The 18,115-nt window shown below is 52.2% G+C and overlaps 1 protein-coding gene across 1 annotated transcript in view; it reads left to right on the top strand.

Annotated features, from left to right (window-relative positions):
- The window catches only part of LOC100466237 (BPI fold-containing family B member 4), a 45,862-nt gene that overhangs the window by 19,597 nt on the left and 8,150 nt on the right, over positions 1-18,115 (top strand). Inside the window, exons 13-22 of the mRNA XM_002918267.3 lie at positions 203-722; positions 1,684-1,788; positions 2,591-2,734; positions 5,397-5,460; positions 5,921-5,981; positions 7,043-7,134; positions 8,728-8,931; positions 10,462-10,515; positions 13,353-13,523; positions 15,772-15,839. Coding sequence (XP_002918313.2) covers positions 203-722; positions 1,684-1,788; positions 2,591-2,734; positions 5,397-5,460; positions 5,921-5,981; positions 7,043-7,134; positions 8,728-8,931; positions 10,462-10,515; positions 13,353-13,523; positions 15,772-15,839 — 1,483 coding nt within the window. The remainder of the gene's footprint in view (positions 1-202; positions 723-1,683; positions 1,789-2,590; positions 2,735-5,396; positions 5,461-5,920; positions 5,982-7,042; positions 7,135-8,727; positions 8,932-10,461; positions 10,516-13,352; positions 13,524-15,771; positions 15,840-18,115) is intronic.

Below are 18,115 nucleotides of genomic sequence, written 5' to 3'. Positions count from 1 at the left end.
GGCCTGCTTGGTGGTAGGGGTGGAGGGGGTGAAGATGACTTGCTGGGTGGAGTTGGGGGAGGTTTGTCAGGTGGTGGTGGCAGCCGTGGTGGCGGTCTGCTGGGTGGCAGTGGTGGTGGTCTCTTGGGCGGTGGTGGTGGTGGTCTTTTGGGCGGAGGCCGACACCATTACAATGACTACAGACGCGTTGAATTCTCCCGAGGTGTCGGTGGCGTTCCCTACAACGATTTCCATGTCCGAGAGCGCCCCCCAAAATATACCAATGGCAATCAGCTTGGCGGTAATTACAAGTATGGTCACATCGAGACCAATGACAACACCGCTCAGCTGGGGGGCAAATACAGATACGGTGAGATCCTTGAGTCAGATGGAAGCATCAGGGACCTCCGAAAGGGCGACTACCGCAATGCCGAGAACGCATATGGCGACCACAGGGGCCATGGGCGGTACAGGTCAGCCGAAGATGCGGCAGTCGCAGGCAGGCTTCACCGGAGAGAGCTGCGGCCTGGAGAGATCCCACCCGGTGTAGCCACTGGGGCTCTGGGCCCAGGTGGTTTGCTCGGCACTGGGGGCATGCTGGCGGCTGATGGCATCCTGTCGGGCCAAGGCGGCCTGCTCGGCGGAGGTGGTCTCCTTGGTGATGGAGGACTTCTCGGAGGAGGCGGAGTCCTGGGCGTGCTTGGCGAGGGCGGCCTCATCAGCACCGTGCAGGGCATCACGGGGTAAGGACGGGCCAGGCTCCCCCTATCAAGCCCAGACAATGAATGTACAAACCGGGGGATCACCCCCAGGGGCCGGAGTTGGAGGAGTGACAGTCTAGAGAGCCCCGTGCACTTCAAGGCTTGGCCTCAGGACAGGAGGTCTTGAGAGCCCCAGGTTGTATGGCTTGGGGTCTTGTCCTTAAGGAGCCCTGAATTTGAGTCTCAGCTCACCTTTTTATACATATGTGTGACTCTGGGCCGCACTTTCCATCACTCGGAGTCTTGATTTCCTCAGCTGTAGAATGGACATAGTCAGAGTTAGAGTGGAAAACACCCAAGGATTTAAAATTACACATATGTAGTAATTTCATCTATGCCCAGTCTCCTCCCATTCACTATCTAATTCCATGAATACTCAGCACTCCTCCTCTGTGCAGGCTGCTGTGCTGGCCCTGAGCACACGGCCACGTGGTCAGCCAAAAGGCACAGCTCTTGCTCCCCCAGAGCTTGCAGGCTGATGGGGTATATGGGCTTTCATAAAGACACCTGAAAATAATCATACAATTATAACACTGGTAAGCAGTTCGTGGGGAAATGAGGATGTGTATAATGGGAGAGATCAGGGAAGACTTCCTGGAGGAAGAGGGTCTTAAACTGAAATCTGAGACTATGTAGGAAGGAACCAGGAAAAGAGGGGCAGGGACAAGCAGGAGGAATGTCATCTTTACAAGAAAAAAACCCCAAAGGAAATACATGGAAATGTAAACAGTGCGTCTCCAGGCAAAAGGAGTATGGACCATGGCGTTCTTTCTCTTTCACTTCTCTGGGTTTTCCAAGTTCTATCCACAAACGTCAGGTCTCTTTAGAGTCAGGAGGAACAAATGCAACACGGAGAAGGGGGTGGTGTGAGGCGGGGCACTCCTAGCGAGGGGCAGCAGGCAGGTGGGCTGACCACCATCTCACCACCCCCGGACCCACGCAGGCTGCGCATCGTGGAGTTGACCCTCCCCCGGGTGTCCGTGCGGCTCCTGCCTGGAGTGGGCGTCTACCTGAGTTTGTACACCCGCGTGGCCATCAACGGGAAGAGGTGTGTGCCCTCGGCCCTGGAGGGGCCCCCATCACCCTATGTCCTGGCTGGGAGAGCTTGGGCAGGGCATTTCCCCTCTCTGCACCTCAGCCTCTTTGTCCATAATGTGGGGCCTAGTAAGACCTAACGTGTTACCCGCACGCGGCTCACACTTGGGGGCTCAGGTCATCTTACGGTCCCTGTCCTCAGTGCAGGTGGCCTGCATGGTTGCTTAAGCTCTGGGAGGCTGCAGACAGGTGACAGCCTGGGTTTGAATCCTGACTCTCTTTTAAGCTGCGTGACCTCGGGTCAGCCCCTTCATGTCACTGAGCCTTAGTGTCTTCGCCGGCAATGGGCATGACACCTCCTTTTCCAGGTGGCTGTGGCCACAGGCGAGGGAAGGCAAGCAAATGCCTCCCTGAAGAGTGCCTGCCGCAGAGCAAGTGCTCATCCAAGGCCCTCGGACAGTGGACTTCCGCGCTGATTTCTCCCCATGGGATGAGGTCATATCTATAAAGCTAGGTCAATGGGTAGTCTCCTTGGAAACCAGAATTTATATATAGAGCTCATTTATTGAACCCTGTTCCTAGCCTTTGAAGCTCTCATAGACTAAGGGGGAGATAGATTTGTTTGCAAATGTAGAGGGACCAGGGGGTTTGGGACCCCTAGAGATGAGCTAGGGGCACACTAGGTGCACGAAACCAGGAGGCAGGGACAGTGGAAAGAGGCCAAGCTGCAAGGTGCTGGCTAGGACTGAGTGAAGCTGAGCTGCCTGGCAGTCGAGGCTGACTCACTGTCTCCCTGGCCCCATGATCTCCTCCAGTCTCATCGGCTTCCTGGACATCGCTGTGGAAGTGAACATCACTGCCAAGGTCCGGCTGACCATGGACCGCACGGGCTACCCTAGGCTAGTCATTGAGCGATGTGACACCCTCCTGGGGGGTATCAAAGTCAAGCTGCTTCGAGGGTGAGTACCAGCGGGCAGTCGAGTGCCTTGGGGGATGGTGGGGTGGGCTGTCTTTGACAAACCATATGGTTACGAGTAAAGGCTCCAGAAGCAGCCTGCAGTTCAAACTTCAGCTCCACTATTTGTTGCTGTGTGACTTTGAGCAACTCTGTTGCCCTCTCTGTGCTCCAGCTTCTTTGGGGAATGCGGGTAATTCTTTTTCCCTTTGGAATTGAGATAATAAATGCAGAACACTTGGCGCAGAATCTGGTACATTTTAATAGTTTTCTGAATATATGTCTAGCAGGAGTTTTGTGTCCCTTGGACCCCCAACTCAGGGGGAAATTTCCCAATTGGTTCTGTCCAATGCAACCTTGGTTAGGGGTTGAGTTTTTTCTGTTATGCCCTCCCCACAAAGTGGCCAAATCCCCATACTCTGGAGAAGTTAAAAGTGTCCGTGTATTGAGGGGTACGCTGTCCCCAGGTGATGGTTTTGGATGAGGGCACATCACGGCAGCTCAGAGCTGAGCCCTTTCTCCACTCCTTGGCCCTCATCATGGGAGATGCTTCCTTGGCTTCTCTCTTCGAGGCCTCTGGCCCCTTACTCTTTCCCTTCCTGTGTTATCAATCTTTTCTCCCTATCACTCCAGTGCTCATCCCACCTAGACTTCGGGAGTAGAAAAACTCATGTGCCACTTGAACTCAAGAATTTCTGATTCATGTGAGCTTCTCTGAGTCTTTGTTTCTGCTCTAGGGTAGGTAAGGACAGAGAAAATTGGCCCCTGATATTTTGGTGAGCAGAGGAGATGGAGAGAAGCACCCAGAAACCTCACAGATTTTTGCATTCATATTTTCACTGGGAAATGTATTTGGTAGTACATGGTTCAAATATTAAAAAAAATAGGGGTGCATGGGTGGCTCAGTTGGTTGAGCGTCTGACTCTTGACTTCAGCTCAGGTATTGATCTCAGGGTCATGAGATCGAGCCCCGCATTGGGCTCTGTACTCAATGGGGAGTCTGCTTGAGATTCTCTCTCTCCCTCTGCCCCTCCCCTGCTCTCTTTCTGTCTCTCTAAAATAAATAAATCTTTAGAAATATGTATAAAAAAATAAAAAGGCACAGACTGAGAGCCCCCTTCCCACCCTGCTTCCCATCTGCCCCTCCCCAGCAAGCTCACTGTGCTTCTTTCTTGATTCTCCTTCCAATTCCGTTCTACAAATGAAGCAAACATGAACGTAGATTCTCATTCCCAGCCCTCCTTTTAACACACATGGGCACATCCCATAAACACCATCTTGCACTTTGTCTCCTTCATCTACTCTCTGGAGATTTTTTTGTATTTGAACATTGAGAGTTTCTTGTTGTTTTTACGGCCGTGTAATATTCCATTGTCCGGCCGAACCACCAAGTATTGGTCTCGTCCCCTGCTGTGGGGACATGGCAGTTCGTCTAATCTTCTGCTCTGACACACAGGTTACAGTGAATAACCGCTTATATACATTTTAAACATGGGCCGATGTATCTGCCGGATAATTTCCCAGAAAGAGAAAACAGTCTTAGCCCTGAATGTACGCGGATTAAATTCAGGTGATCCCTCCCCCCACACCTAGGCACACACGCACCCGTGCACGGGTAAGCATGCAGGTGCATTCTCAAGGGCCTTATCCTCCAAGGAGAACTGGAACCGAGATAAGGCCCCTTGAGGTGCGAATCCTCTTGAAAAGGAGACCAAAACGCATAGTGAAACATTCTAATTAGGACACGATCCCACGAAATTCTCTGCTCTGTCAAGCTGGCAGGCTGATGGTCAGCTACAACGTGGGTGGGCACAGGTAGGGAGTGTTCTTGGGGGGGGGCAGAGACGGATGGGGTTTTAAGGGGCCAAGCTGTCGGTGACACTTTGTGTTAGGAGAGCCATGTTTCACTCACCTTCTCATCACAGCAGGGCCTCACAAAACACATGCTTGCCTTACAAGTCCGTCTGTCTGTCCACCTATGTGTCCTGTCTATGCACCAACACTGTGATCTCCTTGCCCCTTAGCTAACTGGCAGCTGGTGACGGACTTAGAACTCGCTCTGGACCACTTCTCCTGACCTGTCTGTAGAACCGATCACGTCTCCCAAGCTTTTCAACATCAACAGCTCATTTCCTCTTGCAGACCACACGAGCACGTTTTGCTGGCCAGTGTTTCTCCTCCCCTCCCTTCCACGAACATTAATTGAGCACCTACTATGCACCAGATGCTGTGCTAGGTGCTTGGATCAAGCAATACGTCCATTTCCCTTTGGGGTGACTGCACAAAGTTGCGGCAGGCAGCCCGCTAGACGGGCACATGCTCAGGAGGGAATGACTTGCACATAAATCGGGCCTGGCCCATTGCAGAGTTCAAGGAGCATTCGTTTGTTGGATGGATGGATGGATGGATGGATGGATGGATGGATGGATGGACAGACGGATAGATGGATGGATGGACAGACAAACCGTTGGATGGATGGATGCATGAATGAATTGAATGAAAAGCCAAGCAATTTGCCAGGGTCACCTGTCCCGTTCAGGCCCAGCCACTGTCCTTCCGGCTTTCAGAACAGTTTTCCAGTACTCGCTGCCCAGGGCCTGGCTAGGGACCCTGAGTGTGGACGAGCTTGGTGAGCTCCCGCCTCCCCTCCACTCCTCTCTCCTCAGGCTTCTCCCCAACCTCGTGGACAACTTAGTGAACCGAGTCCTGGCCAATGTCCTCCCTGACTTGGTAAGAACCCATCCTGGGACGGGAAGCTAGAAGCACAGACTCTCCCCAGACTGAGGGACCATAGTCCGGCCTCCATCCTTGTGGGCATGCAGGTGACCCAGAGGGATGGAGGGAGCCAGAGGGCTGGGCCATGTTCTTGGGGCCCAGGGAGGACCCAGAGGACCACGGAGGGACAGATTAGTGAGGGGATAAAGAAATGGAGCTTAGGAGTCACATGGTTCTGGTTTGAACCCCAGCTCGGGCACTTCCGAGCTGCCTGACAATCATATCCCTTCTCTGAGGCTCGGTTTTCCCAGCTATAAAATAAGTATTATGAGAGAGCCTTCCCCATAGGGCTGCGGGGAGGACCGTGCCAGGCACAGGGCAAGCAGGCAGGAAATGTTAGCTGCTGTCAGTATCCGTGCACCCCCTCCCCAACCCCAGCCCCATCACCGGAACCTCATGCCGTCTCCCCCTACAGCTCTGCCCCATCGTGGACGTGGTCCTGGGTCTTGTCAACGACCAGCTGGGGCTTGTGGACTGTAAGTCCTTCCCGCTTTGCTTCGTTCAGCCAGCATCTGCCAGCCCCGATCGGGGCCCAGCCACGGAAGGCACTGGGGACGTAGCATGTCTGGGAGGGGGGCCCAGCGTGGTGGGGGCACACCTGCTCAGGCCCTTGGAGTGCGGCGCGGCTGATGCCACAAGAGAGAGGCTACCTGGCCAGACATTCCCCACCTGGCCCAGAGGCTCAGGCTCTGGACTGGGACTGGGAAGCTGGGTTTGAGCCCTGGCTCTGCCTTGACAATGATGTGGACCTGGAAGGACTTTCCAGCTTCCTCATCTTTACAATGGGGGGGTTGGCTTCAGCCCACAGAGGGATTGGAGAGTGAATAGCAGAGACACTGGGGAGACTGTCTGGGTCCTCAGAACTAGGCTCCAATACCACCCCATGATTCAAGATTTCTGAGTGAACATTCCTGAGGGCAAACCTGCCCCATATAGTTGTGGAGTTCACGTGCAGCACGGTTCCAGGGATCTCCTTTCACATAGACCACAACATAAGGGAGATGCTTGACTTACGAGGGCTACAGTTTCTATAGCCCTAGAGCGCAGCCCTCTGGGGTGGCAATTCCATCTCTCGGGACCCCTGGCAGTTTGAGGCTGGCTTTCCCAGACAGGTAAAATTCTCTCCCTTTGTGGCCAGGAACAAGGGAGGAAGAGCCCAGACAATGCAAGCCTTCAGGGAAATCCCAGCTTCTACTAAGCACCACATTGTGGAACCTTCAAACTTCTTCCCTGGTCACAGTACTTCACAGTTTACAAAGCTTATCAATATCCAGAATCTCGTGGACCCCACAGTATAGTCTAAGGTGTTATATTAAGCTATTTTACAGAGAAGGAAACCAGAGTTCAGAAAGGTGCAGTGTCTTGCCTGAGGTCACACAGCGAGGAAGAGACAGAGCTGGAATTTGAACCCAGAACTCTGCTCTTTTCATGCTGTCTGGACCTGGAGCCTTGCTGTCCCGCCTGCTTTGGGGCACAAGGAGGGACGGCATCTTGGAGGGTCGAGGGGACTCCCTGTGACCCCCACCTTTGCCCGCAGCGCTGGTTCCTCTGGGGATATTGGGAAGTGTCCAGTATACCTTCTCCAGCCTCCCGCTTGTGACTGGGGAATTCCTGGAGCTGGACCTCAACGTGAGTGCCGGGGCTCGGGGCAAAGGGAGGCGGGCAGGGGTGTAAGCATCAGACCCATGGGCTTCTGCTCAGTGTCTGCGAAGCAACATTTGAACAGGACCTTCTTTTGGTGACTCGAGGACCTTCTAGGAGCCACGTTAGAAAACACAGTCACAGCCAACACTTACCAAGGGCTCCCTGCCTTCCAGGCACATTCTGAGTGTTTTCTGTCGATTAACCCAGTCTATGCTCACAGTCACCATGTGACATAATGAGGCGAACTCTTACTGAGGAAATGGAGGCACAGAAGTTAACCCACTCGCCCAAGGTCACACCACGAATAAAGGGGATCTAGCCCAGGCCGTCTACCTTCTGCTACTGTGGACTTGGTTTTCCTGGGGGAACGAATCTGGCCAGTAGAGTGCTAACAAGCACTAGCAGCCGGCTCTCTGGGATTTAAAAAAAAAAAAAAAAAAAAAAAAAAGCCCTGATTTGTAGCATTTGCTAATTCCCACTGTCTAAATACGGCCACCGTGGCCCATTTCAAGCTACCAACCTGATATCACTGAATGAAGAGCTGGAAAGACAAGCGTAGATAATAATGTCACAAGAGTGTTTATGAGCTGGCGTGAGCTGCTTCCAGAACACCGCTGAAGCTGGCCCCTCACACGCATGCGTGCTTCCCCTGGGCTGTACCAACGTGGTTGCCTCCCCCGTCCTTGCTGCATCAGATGCAGAGCGGCGGGTACTCCCCTGCCGCCCCAGACACAGCATGCTTGTACACACGTATACAGGCACACCTAGTCTCTTCATAAGCAAGAGCCGTTCAGGAGACACTTGTTGGCTACCTGCTGTTTGCCAGACTCCAGGCTGGGGCTGGAGGTGCACTGGCAAACAAGGTGAGATCTGCCCGAATGGAGCTTGCAGTCTACTGGAGGGGAGAGGCCATGCAAGAGTCACTCAGACAAATACACAATCAAAGATCATGAGTGCTGTGAAAGAGGGTCCCAGGATATAGAGCCTGAAGCAAGGATATAGGATGTAACCAGGGAGGTCGTGGAGGGCTTCATGGAGGAAGTGACACTTAAGCTGAGACCTGCCAGATAAGTGGGCCATGACAAGAGAAGAGTGTGGGGGAGAGAACAGTGTGTGGGAAGGTGCCACAGTGGGGGTGATGAGATGGTGGCGGGTCCTGACGGGGCAGTAGGGACAGAGGGACTCCCCATGAGGTGGAGAAGTCCCCGGGGGCAGACCACACAGCATCTGTAGACCGTGGAAATGTGTCTGGTCTTTGGAGAGTAGCTACGCCACGGCCTTTTGCAGATCCATAAACATGCTAGCGCTTTCTGGCAGGACCGAGAGGGGAAGAATCCAAGTCACACATGTATTCAAAGCAAAGGATGGCTGTGAGTGGTCATAAATTGAGAACTGTAAGAGGTTCCATTCCGTCACAAATGCAGAAGAGCGGGGGGCATATAAGAAAGGGCAACTCAGACCCAGAGGGTTTCATCGGGGAAGGCTGCCTGAAGGCAGACTCAGGACCTCACCCTGGTCCCAGCCTCCTCCACTCATCTCCCTGTACCTCTGTGACCCCTTTCCTCATTGTTTCCCCAGACTCTGGTTGGGGAGGCTGGAGGAGAGCTCATTGACTACCCACTGGGGCGGCCAGCCACGTCTCCCAGACAAAAGATGCCAGACTTGCCCCCCATGGGCGACAACACCAACTCGCAACTGGCCATTTCTGCCAACTTCCTGGGCTCGGTGTTGGCCCTCCTGCAGAAGCAGGGGGCCCTGGATATTGACATCACCAACGGCATGGTGAGTCATGGCCCCATCGAGAGGTGGGCTGGGCTGGGCAGCAAACGGCTCCCCACTGATCCTGTCTAGTCCCCGCAGCCTTGGGGAAATTGCTTTAAAGCAAGAACAGTAGCAGACAGTCCATCCCCCACTCGTTTCCCACTTACGGACGTGTATTGATTATGTCAGTGCTTACCAAAGCATGGTGCCTAGGGTGATTTTAGGGGATTCATAGCCATGGCATGAACTAGCATCAAATCATATGATGAGAAAGTTGCTCCCTATTCAGTTCTATTTAATTTTATGCAAATCCTTCTTAAAAAGCTTATATATACTCCTATATATGTATCACAATGTAAATACTTAGAATCCTTTTACTTGGTACATTGTTACTAAAAAACTAAATGATACATAAGAATAAGGTATGATCCAGAGTAATTTTCTTTCCAAACCTTTCCTTGTAAAAATTTCAAGCCTTCAGAAAAGTTACAAAATAACACGATTAATGCCCAAATATCCTTCACCCAGATTCTCCAGTTAATATTTCGACATATTTGCTTCATGTCTACCAATCCATCCATCCATCCGTATACTCACCCATCTACCCACCTACTCATCCATACATCCATCCTTCTATCCTTCCTTCCATCTATCCATCCATCCTTCTGTCCATCCAACCATCTTTCCATCTATCCATCCATCCATCCATCCATCCATCCATCCTTCTATCTCTCCATCTCCTCATCCATCCATCCTTCCATTCATCCACCTATCTAAACTACCTAGTTAGCTAGCTAGCTATTGTTGAACAATTTATGTTTTTGGAAACATGACATTTCACTCCACTCCAGAAATTTGTGTCTATCTGCTAACAATAAGATGTTCTAAAAAAAACCCCACCATATGAATTGTGTCTATCTTGGTTCCATCAAGAAGAAAGTCTCCGTTTAGTGCTAATATATAGTTAACCCTCTCTTTCACTTTTAAGTGTCCTCTTTTTAACTCAGAGAGAACAGGACTCACACCCACAGCCCTCCACAGACAATGATACCCAAGCAGAATGTAATGGCATTATTTTGTTTTTATTGCATTCAATTTCCAGTTGCCATTTCTTTCTGTCAAATGGTACTGGCTTTCCATTTTTTAGTATTTGAGGTTTTCAAAAGCAAGTCAATTGAAAGAAAACATTAAGTAAGTCATAGTACAGGTTGTTCAGAGATGTGGCAGAATTACGCATTTAGTGGACACTGGGGTACGCACGTGGACTCACTGGTGTTCCCCTTGTTTCAGTCAAGAATTACATTTAGAGGAGAAAGAGTCAGGCCTGTGGTGAGCTTAAGTGGCTGGCCCTGTCCACTAACCACAAAACAGCTACCATGGTCAGTATGGTGGTTGCTGTTGGACAGGCAGGCCCCCCAAGGGGTCTTTAAGGGGAAGAAGATGCCCCCACTGGCTGTCGGAGGGTGTGTAGGAGTTTAATCCCTGTGTTAGCATCTCCCGTCTGTCCCCCTGGCCTCAGGGACTCACATGACCCTTCTTCTTGTCCTACAGTTTGAAGAGCTTCCTCCTCTCACCACGTCCACGCTGGGAGCTCTGATTCCCAAGGTAGGTAAGGTAGATGTGTCCCCTTGTCTTCAGCCCTGCCCTCCTTCAAGCTGTCCCAGGAACTGGGTGATCCGACACCCTCCTTAGGAGTGCCGTGACAAAGGTGTGCTATCCAAATCCCTATGACAGGGGGGCATGGAGGGTTGAGGTGGAAAGACCTGAGCTCTAGCAGGAGACGGGCCTGCACAGGTCTAATCCTGGCCTGGCTACTTCATTGCTGTGTGTCTTCAGGCAAGAGTCTTAACATCTCTGAGCCTTAGCTTCCTCGTCTGTCAAAAAAGGCTGCTAACTTCCACTCCACAGCTTCATCTGGGAGAGTAAGGGGATGAAGGTGATAATTCATGCAAGGGTGCTGACCCAGAGCACAGGCAGGTGGAGGGTGGCTTAGACGGGAAGAGCCAGGCTTTTGGAGCAGACGAACATGATTTGAAGTCTAGCTCAGCATGTCTCAACCACGTTGCCATAGGCAAATGACTTCTCGCTGGGCCTCAGTTTTCTCATCTGGAAGATAGGAATAGCAACACCCACTTCACTGTGTGGCTGTGAACCTGGGATCTGAACGTAGGCACAGAGCAGGCCTCTGATAAATGTTCTGTTATTGTTCTTGTTAATAGTAACAAAATCTTTTTAAAAGGGGTGAGAGCAAGTGGGCTCTTGTCAGATTAGTAGCTATGTGCAGTTGGAACAAAGGCCCTTCTGATCCCAGTTCTTGTCCCAGCGCTGGTCCCAAGTCTGTTACCCTGCACCTGGCAGCAGAGAGCTTCTTAGATAGTAAGTGTCATGCGGCTACGAAGGGTTGCTGTAATCTACAGCCGTTCTAGACATTTCTCTATTCTGTTTGCTTCTGGTTGTAATTCAGAGGCAGGAAGGGAGACCCAACTCAACAAACGGTCACTATCGCCCTCGTGTGGTTGGAAGCTGAATGGCAGAGCACCATTGTCTAATGTCATAGTGGTAGCTTTGGGAGGCAGGGAGAGTCCTCAGTCAACTGGGTCTTTTATTTATTGGGCCACTTCTTATGTGCACTGCACTTTAAAGCTTACGAAAAAAAATTTAAGAATGCACTCTTTTATTTGGTTTTAATTACCCCCCTCCCCCACATTAATGGGGCCAGAAGAGAGGAGCAATCCATTTTACAGACGGGGAAACAGAGGCTCGGAGAAGTAACACAGCGTGGCAGTGGCAGAGCTGTGCTAGAGCAGGGACTCCCCTGGGTGCAGGGGAGGATTTGGGCTGGACACAGAGGAACGTCCTGGAGACCCAGGCTGGGGTGGAGTCACCAGGAGAGGATTGATCAGAGTTGGGAGGGGTACCCCAGGTCTCTTGCTGCTGTGGGGAGAGTTTGAGGCAACCTCTCCACGTTCCTGCGAAGGAAGGTGTTGCTAATTGCTGGAGACGGTGTATGTTGGGGTAGGCCCCTCCAGCTGTCCTGAAAATCCCTTTGGGAAAAGCCAATTCGCCAAATCATTGATTTGTCGAAAGCCAGTTTGCCAAAGGGTGAATTCACTAAGTGGTCATTTGGCTGAATTTACTAGATTTGCCAACAGACCCAGTTTGTTCAAAAGAATTTCACCTTGGGGCGCCTGGGTGGCTCAGTGGGTTGAGCGACTGCCTTCAGCTCAGGTCATGATCCCAGGGTGCTGGGATCGAGTACCACATCAGGCTCCCTGCTCCACGGGGAGTCTGCTTCTCCCTCTGCTCCTACCCCCCACTCAGGCTTTCTGTCTCTCTCTCTCTCTCTCTCTCTCTCTCTCTCTCTCTCTCTCGCAAAAGATTACATAAAATCTTAAAAAAAGAAAAACAAGAACTTCACCTTGAATGTGTTCAAGAAAATGAATAGTCTTCTTAGGACCAGGATCCACACAGCTGCATTGCACGTGGAAGTTTCCATTTACATGGAATTCTTTTTAAAGCAATTTGGTAGATTTCCCCATATATTTATGTTCATGTAATATATTTAAGAAAAGTGTTCCTTAGGGGCGCCTGGCCGGCTCAGTCAGAAGAGTGTGTGACTCTTGATCTTGGGGTCGTGAATTTAAGCCCCACGTTGGCTGTAGAGATTACTTAAAAATAAAGTCTTAAAAAAAAAAAGACAGAAGAGTGTTCCTTAAAATAACTTCTTTGGTAAAACAGTTATTTAGCAAATACAGGAACTGATTGCTTGATGACTTGTCCCTTTAGCTAATTAGCTTTTGGGGAGTCCATTTGCAGCAAACGGGCTCCGATTGCTCCCAGCGTGGGTCTCCAGAGACCCCAGCGAATCCAGGTAGGCTGTGCCTCGCTCTGGGACCTCACTGAGAAGCGCCCTCAACTGTGAACTTTCTCATTCCAGGTGGGGCGTCCGGGGGCAGCAGGAGGGGAGGGAGGCCTGGGCTTCTGAGTGACATAGACCCGGGCTGGAACTTCAGCTCTCCCGCTGGCCTTGGACAATTTGCTTGAGCCTCAGTTTTTTAAATCTGTAACGTGGAGAGAAAATACGCTATGGAGTTGTTACGGTGATTCGATGCACTTGCGAACGTCCGGACGAACCCATCTTGCTAGCAGCAGGTTCTGAGCATTTTGGGGCATCAGGCATTGAGCTCGAAGCTCTGCTGTCACCCCCACTTTTAAATCTCCCAGTAACCCTACATGAGAGCCTTGGAGGGGGCAGCCCCCTGCCCAACCCCAGAAGCAGGTCAGAGCCCCCGCATGTAGTCTGTAGGGTTCGAGCGATGCTGCTGGACCCGAAGGTGCCCAGTCTGAGACCCTGGACCATGTGTTTAGAGGTTGGCTGATGACCCACTGGGCACCCCCACTCTCCAGGGCCCCACTCACGCTGGCCTGGTGTCCTTCCCCAGGTGTTTCAGCAGTACCCTGAATCCCGCCCACTCACCATCAGGATCCAGGTGCCCAACCCACCTTCAGTGACGCTGCAGAAGGACGAGGCACTGGTAAAGGTATTCGCCACGTCTGAGGTCATGGTCTCCCAGCCCAATGACGTGGAGACCACTATCTGTCTCATCGACGTGGTGAGTATCAGCTGGAGGGGGGCACCATGAGGTCTTCTGGAGTCCCCAGACCCCTTCAAATGCCTGCGGGACCAAACATAGTGACTACAAGCCCGACACAGGGCCAGATGATCTGATTCAAATCCAGTCTGTAGCATTTCCAGCTGTGTGACCTTTGGGGGATCCTTCCCTCCCTCTGGGCTTGATTTTCCCCTCTGCTCTACGGGGACGGCCGCGGGGCACTGGCACGGCGCTCAGAGCAGTAGCTGGCATACCGGAAGGGCTCCTTCACAGGTTGTCCAGCTCAGTGTGGTAGGTCACGCATTCAGCAATCTGTACTGAGCAGCTACCCTGGGTTACGCTTTCCCCTGGATGCTGGAGAAAAGGGAAACAAGGCAGATGGTACTGGTTCTCATGCCCCTGGGCCCCAGCAGGAGACAGATACAAATACAATTTCCAGTTATTTCACAGAGAGGAATCCTCTTAAAACATGTGGCTCCTTTTCTCAAAGTTTTTCCTTTCAATCCTGAAACAAGAGTCAATCCGCTAACAATGACCCACAAAGTTCTAGATCAACCCCTGGTCACCTTTCAGCTCCTCGCTCTTTTGCTCTTTCACCAATGTGCCAGGTGGAGTTCCACCCCAGGGCCTTTGCATATGCTGTCTCTGCTGCTGCTTGGAATGCTCTTGCATGACTCACGTCCTCATTTCCTTTAGGTCTCTGCTCAAATGTCACCTCCCCACAGAGGTCTTCCCAAGACCAGCTGTTTAAAATATCCTCACCCCTGGCATATCTCTCCTTTCCCCCCTCCCTCCCTCTCTTGCTCTCCTTGGTTCATAGCCTTAACCTGACGCTATACAATGCATCTGTTAGTTTACTGCTGGGCAGAGATGCACACTGTTTTCTTCACTACAGGATCCTCAGAACCTAGCACAGGGTCCTGCACATAGTAGGTGCTCAGTAAATGTTGAAGCAATGTGCTGTGTTAAATGCCACTCCCCCTTGGTGGTTAAGGCTTTAGATTCAGACACTTGGGGTTCTGTCCCATCTGCTGTGTCTTCTCAGGCTCTCCTCCCAGGGCTCAAGACCAGATGAGCCACCTCTAATCCGGGAAGTGGGTATTCTTGGCTAGAGCATGCCAAGTCATGGTGTGTCGGGAGTCCGTCCTGGGCGTCCTCAGATGCCAGATTAAAAGGGCTGGTTCTCACCCAGGGAGTGGAGATGGCTAATCCTTGTTGGTTAGTCCCTACTGTGTGGACATTTTTCCATCAACGGCCCAAATGCCATAGGATCCCACTCGGAGCCCTGCCATGACTCCCCAGTGCCTCCAGGAGGCAGCCATGACTTCTCTCCAGCCCGCTAGCCATGCCTGGTCTGGCCCCTTCTCACTCCAGTCTCCTTTGGTCCTTTTACCTCCTTGCTCTCTGGCCTTTTCTCTTCCCTTTAATGCCAACCTCTTTCCTGCCCCAGGGCTTTTGCACATACCCTTCCCACTGCCTGGATCACTCTGACACCCTCTTTCTCATCTGGCCAAATCCTACATACCTTCATCTCCTTGTGAATGGATGGGATGATTTTGCATGGCCACACGGGTCCCTGCCATACACATCCAGAGCATCCAGTCCTCCGTCATCCCAATTATTGTTATTATTGTTACTAGCAGTGACATCGCCTGAATATGTTGGAGATTCCTTTCTTCATAAGACCAATTTATTTTATTTTATTTTATTTTATTATTTATTTTATTTTATATATTTGGTGGGGGAAGCAGGGAAGCAAAGAGGAACTTTCCCATAACAAGGCTTCTGCTGGGGAGGGGTTGGTCTGGACCTTTCATGCCCTCTGCTGGGGGTGGGGCTGGGGCAGTGGTGGGGACACTGGTGATGCCCAGTCCCCTCTGCAGTGGAGCAGGGTTCGTAGGCTGCGGGCCACCCACCCGCTCTGAGACAGTTCAGACACCCTCACCAGCCAAGCCACCGCTGCTCCCCGTGACAGCGTCTCTTGGAGGGAAGTTCACTCAGCCCTGCCGACTGACCTGAAAGCAACACACTTGTCCGCGAACATAGGTGGTTTCTTATTCGCAGCCCCTTCCTTCCAGAGCGGGGGTATCCACCATACAGAGAGCGTTACTGGGCTCTCGGCTCGTAAAAGGAGGTTTGACCGAGACCTTGCGGGACAGACAACCTGTGTTAACGCAGCCCCTCGCCGGGGCCTGGCACACACAGCCCGCCCCGCGGCAGAGCCTCATTCTCACCCCCTTTCCTCTAGGACACAGAACTCTTGGCCATGTTTTCTGTGGAGGGAGATAAGCTCATGATCGACGCCAAGCTGGACAAGTAAGGGGGTTTGCGGACTCGGGCTCCAGCCACTCAGAAAGGCCTCTTTGGGGCAGCCGTGCCTGGTGCCAGCTGCTGCAAGGACACCAGGGCGGACACCGGAGGTCCCCTTGCACGGCTGCCAGGGCTGGGTAGATCCCAGAGGCTGCAGGGGTGAAACTGGGCTGCGACTGCCAAGGCCACTGGTGCGAGCTGGGCAGGGTGGGTGATGCCGGGAGCTTCATAGAAAGGACCTACTGCCAACAACAACTACAATGTCAAAAATAATACCAAGGACGGGCGTGATGACGATGTGCCCGGCTTTGAACTAGGTATTTGTATGCGTGACAATGGCCTTGTGGGGTCGGGGCTGTTATTCTCCCAGCTTCAAGCGGAGACAACTCGAGCTTAGCGAGGAGGGCGTACTGACCCAGGGCCTCACAGCGGATACAGAGAGGGGCTCTGGGCCAGCCCAGGCCTGTCAGGCCTAGAGCTCTGGTGCTCGGTTACAAGTGCAGGCTTTGGAGCAAAGCAGTACGAGTTCAAATGCTAACATGACCACTGACTGGCTGTGTGACATAGGCCAAGTGACTCTGCCTCTCTGAAACTCAGTTTTCCACCTGAAAATAGGGATAATAATCCCTACCTCGTAAGACTCATGACAACAGCTGTTATTTGTTGGAGGCTTTCTACTGCCAGGCATTGAGCTAAGCCCTGTGTCTCAATTCACGTCATCCCTGACATCAGCCTATGGCAGTAAGTACCATTATTACTCCTACTTCAAGATAAACGAGCTCGTACGTGAAATTGTCAGCATGCGCCTAGTTCATTAGAAGTTGTTCTTCTTACAACAAATATTTATCAAACCCAACAATGGGAATTACTGGGAATATGACACAAATCAGAGCCATCCAGGAGTCTAAGGAGGTGATGCTTGACCTGAGGCCTGGATGACCGGGGGCGGGGGGGTGGTTTGGGCAGTGCGAGCAGGGCAGGCAAACTCTGAAGGGCAGGAAAGAGCTCGGTGTCGGGGGTGGAGTGGCCGAGGGGGAAGGGGGAGGGAGTGGAAGTCTGCAATAAAACACCACTGAAACGGTATCCTCCCCCGAGAAGCTCATCGGTTTCTGTCCTACCAGACGCGTGCGAGGGCTCTAATGGCTCTGGCCCAGGGCGAGTCTGGTCCGGCCTCTCTCGGGATAGGGCTGTGGGTTTGCAGGCGAGATTCAGGCCCAGGGAGACCGAGACCCTCACGGTGCAGAGAGAGATCTTGAACCCCAGCCTCGGGCCCCCTCCTCAGAATAGCACAGAGGCCAAGAGCTCATCTCAGGGCCCGAGTCCCGGGCTCTGCCTCCTGAGCTCTGTGGCCCTGGCGAGGTCCCCTCTCGCCAGGTTCCTCCCCCAGGGGGTTGCGGAAAGGACCACTCGAGGTGGGGACGGTTGCCCCTGTGGGTGTGGCACGCACCGTGTACCAGGCACGGCCTCTACTTGGACTGCTCATTTAGTCCTTGCAGCCGCTCACTGTGCAGACGAGGAAACTGAGGCAGAGAGAGGCTAAGTACTTGTCCAAGGACACACAGCCGGCAGGTGTCACAGCGATGATTTGAGCCTTCTGTATAGCAGTCCCTCCGTATCTGTGGGCGGTGAGTTCCGAGACCCCCAGTGCTGCCTGGGAACGCAGCTAGCATGACACCCCGGCTATACTGTGTTCATCCACACGCATACCTGGGGTAACATTTGATTTAGAAGTTCGGCACGGTAAGGGATTAACAACAACTCAACGAAATACAACAATTACAACAATATACCGTAATAAGTTATGTGACTGTTGTCCCTTTCAAAATATTGTACTATAGTCACTCTTTTATTAAAGATTTTATTTGCTTATTTATTTGAGCGAGCGCGAGCGAGCACAAGCTGGGGGAGGAGCAGGGGGAGGGACAAGCAGGTTCCATGCTCAGCGCAGAGCCTGACGTGGGGCTCAATCTCACCACCCTGAGATCATGACCTGAGCCAAAGTCAAGAGTCAGATGCTTAACTGACAGAGCCACCCAGACACCTCTATACTCACCCTTCTTCCTGTGGTGATGTGAGGTGACGAAATGCCCACACGATGGGATGAGGTCAGGAGAATGACGTAGGCACGATGACGAAATGGCAGGCTACTCCTGACCTTCCCGTAATAGGTCAGAAGGGGGATCGTCTCTTCCAGACCTCATCTGAGCGCAGGTCACTGAGCCTGGGGACAACGAAACCTCGGATAAGGGGCTGCCGTGTATGGTATAAAAGCCCGAGGGCCA

Source organism: Ailuropoda melanoleuca, chromosome 13, assembly GCF_002007445.2.
Source record: "Ailuropoda melanoleuca isolate Jingjing chromosome 13, ASM200744v2, whole genome shotgun sequence".
In the NCBI taxonomy this organism is placed as follows: Eukaryota; Metazoa; Chordata; class Mammalia; order Carnivora; family Ursidae; genus Ailuropoda; species Ailuropoda melanoleuca.
This window is presented reverse-complemented; position numbering and strand designations above follow the sequence as displayed.